Source organism: Molossus molossus, unplaced genomic scaffold (assembly GCF_014108415.1).
Source record: "Molossus molossus isolate mMolMol1 unplaced genomic scaffold, mMolMol1.p scaffold_m16_p_6, whole genome shotgun sequence".
In the NCBI taxonomy this organism is placed as follows: domain Eukaryota; kingdom Metazoa; phylum Chordata; class Mammalia; order Chiroptera; family Molossidae; genus Molossus; species Molossus molossus.
This window is the reverse complement of record NW_023425399.1, coordinates 29,068,325-29,078,524: the sequence shown is the minus strand read 5'-3', so window position 1 is coordinate 29,078,524 and position 10,200 is coordinate 29,068,325. Positions and strand designations below refer to the sequence as shown.

The 10,200-nt window shown below is 37.9% G+C and overlaps 1 protein-coding gene across 1 annotated transcript in view; it reads right to left on the bottom strand.

Annotated features, from left to right (window-relative positions):
* Positions 1 to 4,872: 4,872 nt before the first annotated feature.
* MCM8 (minichromosome maintenance 8 homologous recombination repair factor) overlaps positions 4,873 to 10,200 on the bottom strand; it is a 40,628-nt gene continuing 35,300 nt past the window's right edge. The window contains exons 18-19 of the mRNA XM_036245525.1: positions 6,184 to 6,373; positions 4,873 to 5,157 (exon numbers count right to left, since the gene is read on the bottom strand). Of these exons, the coding sequence (XP_036101418.1) occupies positions 5,065 to 5,157; positions 6,184 to 6,373 (283 nt within the window). The 3' untranslated portion in view covers positions 4,873 to 5,064. The remainder of the gene's footprint in view (positions 5,158 to 6,183; positions 6,374 to 10,200) is intronic.

The following is a 10,200-nucleotide window of genomic DNA, read 5'->3' as shown; positions in this document are numbered from 1 at the left end:
AGGCTTAGGTCTATTGACCACAGAAACAGAGTTTTGGTCAAACTAAAGGTAACAACACAGTTGTGTTACCAGCCTCGTGAAACTAGACAAGAATAATGCCATGGTTGACATCAGCACCTGATACAGTGATCAACTATTCTCTTCCCTGGCCCCAACCAGTCAGTAAACCCCACAACCTCAATTCCCTTAATCACCATGATTAGTACTTTTTCCTGTACATAATCTGTTCCCATCTGGTGCCGCAGTCCAGCTGCAGCAGGATCCAGGGGGTCCTGAGGTGGTAAGGCTTCCGCACTGGGAGACAGATGACTACACGACTCAGAGGAAGTGTGACATTGTTCCAATTTATTGCAAGTTCCTATGTGCTTATATACTTTCTTTTTTGGCATAAATTTAACATTTGAGGTTAAAGAAGCAGGGAGTTACATTCCATAGTACCAGGATATTAGTTTCATTTTTATCAGAATTAATTTATAGCTTTTTGTGTTTATAGATACAAAGAGAGTAGAGTAACCTGTAAGGTGAGACAGAGTTTTCTATAGGCCCTTTGTCTGAGATTAATAGTTGACCCTTATTTAAAATCTAGTTCTGGGTTTTTAGATCAGCTAGTTTTTTATTTACCTCCCTAACTCAGGACATTTCTTTTTTTCCATTTTTTTTTGTACAGAGAGTGGGAGGGAGAGAGATGAAGAGAGAGAGAGGGAAACATCGATGTGAAAGGGACACATCGAGTGGCTGCCACCCACACGACCAACCAGGGCCGGGGACAAACTGCAACCGAGGTACGTGCCCTTAGCGGGAACCGAACCCAGGTCCCTCCGGACCACAGGTGGACGCTCTAACCGCTGAGCCAAACCGGCCAGGGCAGACAACATTTCTTATAAAACCTATTCAATTGCAATAATTGAGATTTCCTTTGTTCCCTTGTGCATAAACACCAACGGGGACCTTGGCGTGCCAAACGTTCCATGAAGGCAAGCTTGCATAAGGAACACGTAGTCCGTCTTTGTTAACTATTCTTATTCTATCTGGGGAGGAGGCACAGAAGTATAAGGTGCCTCTATTAGTTCTACCTGTCATAATTCATCTATGAATTGTTTATTAGGAACTTTTGGGGGAAGTTTTTACCTAATTGAATTAGTAAATTGTTAAGACAGTCTGGACATGCAGTGGTGACTGTTTCAGGGGAAGCTGGAGTTTCTTCAGAATTTAATTGAAGAGGCACGATTTCAGATACCTTGTTATTCCCAGGTTAGTCATATAGTAGAATAATAATTCCCAATATTATAATTCCCATAATACCGATTAATCCCACCCCTATGCTACATCCTCTTCCTAGAAGATGTATTCCTTGAAGCTTTCTTCTCCATATCCGGTCTTTGTCAGACAATATGGTTGGAAGAGGATGGGGCAATCTAGCCATTGAGCTAGGTTTTAGAGTGCTTGCTTACCTTTCACTCTGGGCTTGGCACCATTTCCTTAAAGTAAACCTTTACTTTCTTTGCTGCCAACTCCTGTTCACATCTTATTGGGCTTTGATGTGTGCAGGCAAATGGACCCCTTTAATCTGGTAACAAAAATGTCCTGGAGAATAGCAGTTTTGCAGCTTATTTTATACATTAGAATAAGAGGAGGGGATGTAAGGAGGGTTACATGAAATTGGTGTCGATAAAGAGGGTGGGAGAAAGCAAAGCAAGGAAATCTCTGATGGTATAAAGAGCAAGATGGAGAAACATACTTCTTTTACACTGGTGAGTACAGGATAGCTAATAACATTTACAGCACATAGAGATGAGGGGTTTTACAGCACATAGAGATAACAATGAGGGGTTCTGTGATTTCATTCTCTAGTGCTGGCGGGTGTGCCTTGATGAGTCTGGAAAAGAAAATTACTGACATTTCAAAGTAATCTTATATACAAAAATCATCTTAGATGCAAAGAAGACAATAGACAGGCTCACTTAAGGTAAAGATTGATCTTTGTCAAGGAAGATACAGGCTTAGGACATGACTACCTGCCATGACCAGCTTTCAGTTATGTTCAGGCCATCCTATGGGGTTATTTTCGGTCTGAGTTTGTAAGGCCCCATCATGCATTCCTCCCGAGCTTGTCAGATTTAGTATGTGGCCCCTTTTCAACATTCAGTCTCATGTCAATTTGATTCTGAGACCAGCCAGAAGAACCCAAGAGGGTAGAATAGAAACTTTTTCCTCCCCTACAGTTTTGGAGAGCAAAGCCAGCCAGGAGAACTCACTGGCTGGAACACTACCAGCTCCCAGGTCTGCTGTAGCTGAGAGATTTGTGACAAAAAGCCAGCAAGGGGTAAGCTTCTTACCCTGACAGCCTCCCTGATCCCTGTCTGCAAGGTTCAGTGGAAGTTAGAAGAGGTGAGCTAAATTTAGACTGGCAGGAGAAAATACTTGTGAAGCTAGCTTCTTGAGCTTACCGACTCTTGGGTTTTTTTCATTATTTTGTCTGTGTCTCTCGTGTTGCTTGTCATGTGGACAAAAAAGGGGGTATGTACAAGTTCAGTAACTGAAAGTAACATAACAGGGTGATCTGATCATAAATTTGTTGGCAGCAGGGAAAGCGGCACCGGAATTTACTGGTGATTAGACCTTGGTTCAGCAGCCTCAGTACTTGAGTTCTGGCAAAGAATTCAGAGCCAAGACTCAAACTATAAGAACAAGTTTATTTAGAAAGTCACAGAGGTAGAAGCAGTGAGCTGTAGAAAAAATGGGCTCAAGAAACAAATTACAGAGGCAAAAGAAGGGCCCTTGGAGCTTAGGAGAGAGAAGGGTAAAGGTAACATGCCTTGGGGGAAGATGGGGGTCAGGAAAGGTACAGGCAGGCATACTCCTGAGATGGGTATGTGATACAAAAACCTGTTCTACTTGCTAGGGCCACAGGAATGACTAAAGCAAAGTCTTTGTCTTTAGGAAGTTGGACAAGAGATATTGGGTTGGGCCAGAATAGTGGAACTGGAAGTAATAGTGACCAGATTCCAGATAGTTTGAAGATAGTGCTGAAAAGATTTGTTGTGATGGATTTGGGGATAAGAGAAAGAAGAGGTCAAGATAACCCCAACACTTTTGGCATGAGAAACCTGCATGATTGGGTTATTAAACACTAAAATTTCAGAATACCATGGGGAAAAGGGATATGCAAATAGAAGGGGGAAAAAAAGGTCATACACCAAGAATAAACATGAAACTGGCCCTGGATTTCTGAACACCAACACTGAAAACTAAACACAAGAGGGTAGTATCTAAAATTGAGTGAAAATGATTTCCAAACTAAAATTCTATCAATCCAGGGGTGAGGTAGAATCTGCCTTATGAACTCTTTCTTAGGAAGCTACTTAGGAGATAGTTTCCACCCTGGCCAGGTAGCTCAGTTGGTTAGAGCATTGTCCCAACACACCAAGGTTGCGGGTTGAATCTCCGATCAGGGCACATACAAGAAGCAACCAATGAATGCACAAATAAGTGGAATAACAAAATGTTTGTTTCTCTTTCTCTCTCTCTCTACAATCAAGCAATTAAAAAACAACAACAAAAAAAAAAAAACAACGAAGGGTTCTACCAAAAGGAGGGAGTAAAAAAAAGAAGACGACACAGGAGCCAGGATATGGGAGAGAATGAAAAGTCCCAAGATGACAGCTGTGTAGTTCTGACTAGGAAAAGGCCAAAAAATTCCAGGAGAGAGGGTTCCAGGAAGTTAAAATAGACTACTCAATTTGTTTGTACATTCTGAGAAGAGACTTAGACCTGCAGTGGACCTTAGGGTCAAATTTTAGTGGTAGGTATGTAGAAAATTAGGTAGTTAAAAAATAAATGATTAATTCTAGAGGGGAAAAAAGTATAGGAAAGGAAATGAATAATAATGTAAAGGCTAAATATAGATTTAACTAAAAATTGTGTATAACTAAATGAGAAAGAAATGGACAAGTGTGTAATATATATGTAAAAAGGTTTAAGAACATTCTGACCTTCTGTAGTCAAATGTTAATAATTTTTAAAACTGAAAATTTAAGAAACTAGCAATACTAGTATGTCATTTAGAAAATGGAGGTAAATGGAAACACAGTTGAAATTCAGAAAATTAAGGAAGGTATAAGTATAGGTGTTAAATATAAGCCTTGTTATTTAAAAGTTACATATTATCTTTAATTATAAAAAAAATACATGTTAAATATTTTTCAGTAACTAAGATATTAAGCTATTCAATTTTTGTGTCATAAATTATCTAAACATTAAAAAGTAACTTTGTGGCAGTGCATGGGGTGTTCTCAGGAGTTAGGAGGTAACGGGAAGAAAAAAGGGGAACTTTGTGAATGCTTCCCCAAATGGACATTTGGTATGTAAAACTATGAAATACAAGGAAAAAAACCAATGTCACCCCAATACATTTAATTTAAAAAAAGAAAAAGAATAAAAGGTCAAAAACAAAACTATAAGCAATTTATAACAACATTCAGATTTTAAAAATATATATTTTAACCTGAAGTTGTACAATTAACAAATGACTATCACTTTTTTTTACTCCATACTTCCTGCCCAATTCTCAAATGGAATAGCATTTTATTACTGACCACCACAACTTAATCATTTTATATTTAAAAATAAAAAAGTTGTGAAGTTTTAAAATGTATCAATATACAGCCACTCTAATATTTATCTCTTTTTTAATCTTTATTGTTGTATTACAGATGTTCCCCATTTTATTCCCCATTGATACCCTCTCTCCTCCCACCCTTCACTGCACCGTTGTCTGTGTCCATTGGTCATGCATATATGTTCTTTGGTTTATCTCCTCCCACCCCCACTCCCCTTCCCTCTGAGGTTTGTCAATCTGTTCCCTACTTCCATGTCTCTGGATCTGTTTTAATTGTCAGCTTATTACTATCACTTTTTAAAGTAGTTCAGCACTCTTTTCTTATTATATTACTTTTGAGATGTCATTTTCCAGAACAGTCTTTTTTCTGAATATTCTTCACTCTTAAGATGGCTTTAAAATGTTAATAAACCCAAGAGGCCAGGAGGTTCTAGCTTGGTAGTCCTTTACACAGTTTGAAGCTGGTAAACCTTGGGGCCTTTTTTCAAAAGGTAACCTTGCTCATTTAGTGATCCAATAAAATTTTCAAAATCAGCAACCTGGAAGAAAACATCAAAAGAGTTAGCCCAAACAAAACAAAACGAAAAATAATGTGCAAAAATATGATTTTTAGCCCTGGCCGGTTTGGTTCAGCGGTTAGAGCGTCGGCCTGCGGTCCTGAGAGACCCGGGTTCGGTTCCCGCTAAGGGCGCGTACCTCGGTTGCAGTTTGTCCCCGGCCCTGGTTGGTTGTGCGGGTGGCAGCCACTCAATGTGTTCCTTTCACATTGATGTTTCTCTCTCTTTCTGTTCCTCTCTCTCCCTCCCACTCTACCTGAACAAAAAATGGAAAAATGTCCTCGGGTGAGGATAAAAAAAACATATATATATATGATTTTTAAAATTAATCTCTCAAAAATGAATTTGACGAATTAAGTGGGCAATTTTCCACAGAAATTGTTTTACATGGCTGAAAAGGGGCAGAAGACTAAGAAGTACAAACTTCTAGTTATAAATTAAGTCATGGGGATGTAATGTACAGCATAGGGAATAGAATCAATAATATAATAATTATGTATGCTGACAGATGGTTATTAGGCTTATTGTGGTGATCACTTTGTAAGGTATATAAATGTTGAATGAATATTGTATAACAGGCTAATATAACATGTCAATTATAATTAAAAGTAAATTTAAAAATTAAACAAAAAAGTCTTATTACATCCATTTTCACTACAGTTTTCAGCTAGTAGAGGAGGTAGAACCATGTCCATTTAACAAATGAAGAAACAGGCTCAAAGACATTAAGATGACTTGCCCACAAGGGATTGTCAGAAAAACGTGTTTCCCTGTAACTATCATGATACTGAAAAATCTTTGAAAAGAGGTAGGTAATGATAAAAACCTTTTTTAAAGCTCTACAGAGCTAATTTCACAAACTGAAGAAAACAGGCTTGTTTTTATTTCCCAAAATACCTATACTGTTCTTTTACTCCAAATCTTTTGATATTCAAAAGTTCTATTATATATTACTAAAGACCTGCTGACATTATTATAAAAAAGATTTAAGTACTTGGTTTATCATACCTGAATGTTTAGCTCTCTGGCAATCTGCCGAAGTTGATGAAATTGAAATAAATTATTGTAAGTTCTTTCAGCAATGTTGTTGAGAGCAGAAATAAATCTTTTTGCTGCTGACCTATTGCTCATTCCAGAACCGTGTTGGGATCGCTCAAAATCTAGGTTCCCAAATTCATCAGAGTAAGTTCCCAGCATGCTTAATGGGAGTGGAAGAAAAACAAAGTTACCCAAGTGGCATGGCTGTAAAAGTTTTTATCCCAAGCCTCCAGATTATAAAAAGAAAAATGTGGAAGTAGCCATAAGGCCTCATGTAGCAGAGATTTAAACATGTATTTATTGAATGGCCACTATGAAATTCACTATGGTATGGACTGGGGGTAAAAATATTTTGGATACTTACCACTTTTAAGAAACTTCTAAATTTGAAATGAAAAATGCATAAAAATATAAAGTTGACAGACTATAAGGTAAGTACTTGGAACATTTTTTTTAATCAATGAAAAAAAGACATTTTAAACATACTAAATTTAGACTTTACTGGATAAAGATGTGTTCTCGGCTTCTAGTGCATCTGGCAAATAAAAGGTATTTAAAATACTCGAGGAATGAATTATAAAGGTTCCAAAGACTTGCAATAATGACTGTTAGATATTAAAGGATACACCTGTTACCTCCCATTCTCTGCTGCATCCTCTTACTTTCAGTGTCATCAAGGGAAGAAACACACACTTGACAATAAATTTTAACCAGAAGTCTGAAAACACCAGTTAGATATAATTAGCCGTCCTCTCTAATAGAGCCCTATTGCTGATTCCTTGCCTGAATTCTGTGTTTATACTGGGACAGATATAATCTCACAGTGAGGCTCATATAGGCAAATATGTTATTTAATCAGGAATTAATCAAATATAAATTGGTCACCTCTAAGCATTGGGCTTAGAGTGAGTTAACAAAACAGGTATAATCCCTGTTCCTAAGGAGCTCAAAGGAATACGTTTAAAGGGTTACTAAAAACACAGCCTCATTTGGTTCCCTAAATAGACAAGACCCTACATGAAAGAGAATGGACTGTACAAATAAGAATATGTGTCATGCCCTGGCCGGTTTGACTCAGCGGTTAGAGCATCAGCCTGTGGTTGAGAGAGACCCAGGTTCGGTCCCCACTAAAAGCACGTACCTGGGTTGCAGTTTGTCCCTGGCCCTGGTTGGGTCGTGAAGGTGGCAGCCACCCGATGTGTCCCTTTCACATCGATGTTTCTCTCTCTTTCTCTCTCTCCCTCCCACTCTATCTGAACAGAAAATGGAAAAATGTCCTCGGGTGAGGATAAAAAAAAAAATATGTGTCATTCAAATAAGACTAATAAATGATAAAACAATAAGATAGATGAGTATGTGTTTCCCCCTGAAATACAGTATAATCTTATTTAAGGCTTTTATAATTAACTACTCTACCATGTAATTCACCATATGCTTATTTCTCAGTTGTCAAAAATGCTTTCGGCTACTACATTAATTATAATAGTTAATATTTGCCTTAATTATATTTAGCATATTCTATCCCATTTAGTCCCCCCAGCAATCCTATGACTTAGGGACTATTTTTATTCCCATTTTGCAGATGAAGAAACAAAGTCTACTAAGGTTAACTGACTTGCCAAAAGTTACACATCTAATGAGTGGCATATCTGGGATTTGAATCTGAGCTATATGCTTCAGATTTGAAAAATGTAAAATATTTAAGCAACTTCCCTGAAACAGAAAAAAAACTCACAATGATCTCTCAATATGTAAAGGTGGCTCTGAAAAAGGAAAAAAAGGTGGTTCTGTACTCTTCTGCGCCATAGTATATTTTAAATTTTAAGAGAAAGCTATGTGAACTGTTGCTGATAAACATTTCATTTTTATGTGCTCTGATAACTATGATGAACTATATCACAGTTTAGATTTTTCTTATTTAGGCTTCTGCTTCCCTGATAAAATGTAATTTTACAGGTTCAAAATCACATTAAGGGCAAACATTCAAAAGCTGAAGAGATGGAAACTCTGAAATCAATGAGTTAATGAATGAAGGATGATTACTAAGGTCAACTTTACCATCAATGAAGTGCATGTACTGAGGGCCTAGTGTGCACAAGGCATGATTCTAGGCCCTGGGAAAAAACTGGTAAATGTGACAGATAAGTTTCCTGCTCTCATAGAGTGCAGACTAAGGACAGAAAGCATGTTAAGTATAATAAAACAGATAGCACCCTGGCCAGTTTGGCTCACCAGTTAGAGCATCAGCCTGCGGTCCAGAGAGACCCGGGTTCAGTTCCCGCTAAGGGCACATACCTCGGTTGCAGTTTGTTCCCAGCCCTGGTTGGGTCGTGCAGGAGGCAGCCACTCGATGTGTCCCTTTCACATCAATGTTTGTCTCTCCCTGTCTCTTCCTCTCTCTCCCTCCCACTCTATCTGAACAAAAAAATGAAAAAATGTCCTTGGGTGAGGATAAAAAAATAAAAATAAATAAACAAAACAGATAGCTCACAATTTACTCTCAATGTGTCTAACTGGGTCTTAATCTCTACCATGGAAATTGTGCCAGGTAATTGCAATCAATTGGAATCAAACTATTTTCTTTTATCTGAAAACTTTTATAAAAGCCAGCAAGAAACATTCAATTTAGGGCAACAAATTGGTAATCTGTATCCCAAAATGAATCAGGGAAACAGGTAGTCTCATTTAGGTACTGTTTATACTTAATAATAAGGCCTCTTTTTTCAGGAGACCAGAAGTAAACTAACAGCCTAAAACTAATTCAAATTTAGCAGCAAGGCAATTTGAGAAGCAGTAAAAACAAGTACAGAGTTCAACATGGAAATACCCAAGAGTTCCTTAGATGGGAAAAGCACATACGAATACTTCTGAGCCTGATTATTCAGACATGCAGAACTAAACTAATCATAAGTGAGCAATACAGCATTTTTATTGGAAAGGTAATTAAAACATACTTTATCTTGCTTAAGTGTAATGCTCAGGTATGAGAGCTAATCTACGGTGTCCACAGACCAGTGGATTTATTACAGAGAAACACTAGATGGCTGCTTGAAGTAAAGTCTGGGGTCTGAGGCCTAGAGAAACTAGGTAAAGTTTCAAAAAGAGAATGTGACAGTTAAGAGAAAGGGTGGGTGATCAGGGTAGTTTGACCCTTGATTTGGTTGACAGCCAACATTCTATAAAATAGAAATCCATGACATTTTCCGTAGAACCAGGCATCAGAAGAAGGGCACAAGATCATTAAAAGGAAAAGGATACCAGAAGTGGCAATCTTAGCCCTACCCCCAAAGGTCTGGATGCACAGAAAGAGCTACACATTCTAGATTGTAAACAAAGAAGCAACTTCTTGTCATTAATCAACAAGTCCTTGTTGTTGGTCCTTCTTTTTAATTAGGGAAAAAAGAATCCAAATTTTCTGGAATTTTGGTTAGGCTCAGTGACTAACATTTCTAATGTAAAACAGGATCACCATTAGGCAGTTTCAGGTTTCTTACTGGTCTGGTCTCCTACCAGAAGTCAGCAAGGCAACTGGTATTTGTGGTCAATGCCTTATGTCATATGTGAGCCCCTGGCAGCATGATGTATGAGAAAGTCTAGTAACACTAGACTATCTGGTAGCTTATAAATGGCAACTAGAGGCCCCCAACACAATGAAGTCTACTGGAGAAGGAAGAAAGCCAGCTTGGTAAAATTTTCACCTATAAGACCCCTCAAACCCTAGCACTGAATCACATAAAAGAGAAAATTGATGTTTCAATACTCTATGATGCTAAACCAATAGGATATTTAGATGTGGAAGGTAATATGTTAGGAATTGGTTGAAAGGGTTGATATTAATGATTTTGCTCACTGTGAGGCAGTTCTTTGGCACCAGCAATAATTAAGAGCTGTCAATTCTAGAGTCATTATAGCTTTCAAAGACTAAGTGTAACCTCACTGTTGCTAACAAATTCTGACACAATGAATTAGAGATAAAGGTCCCCTTCC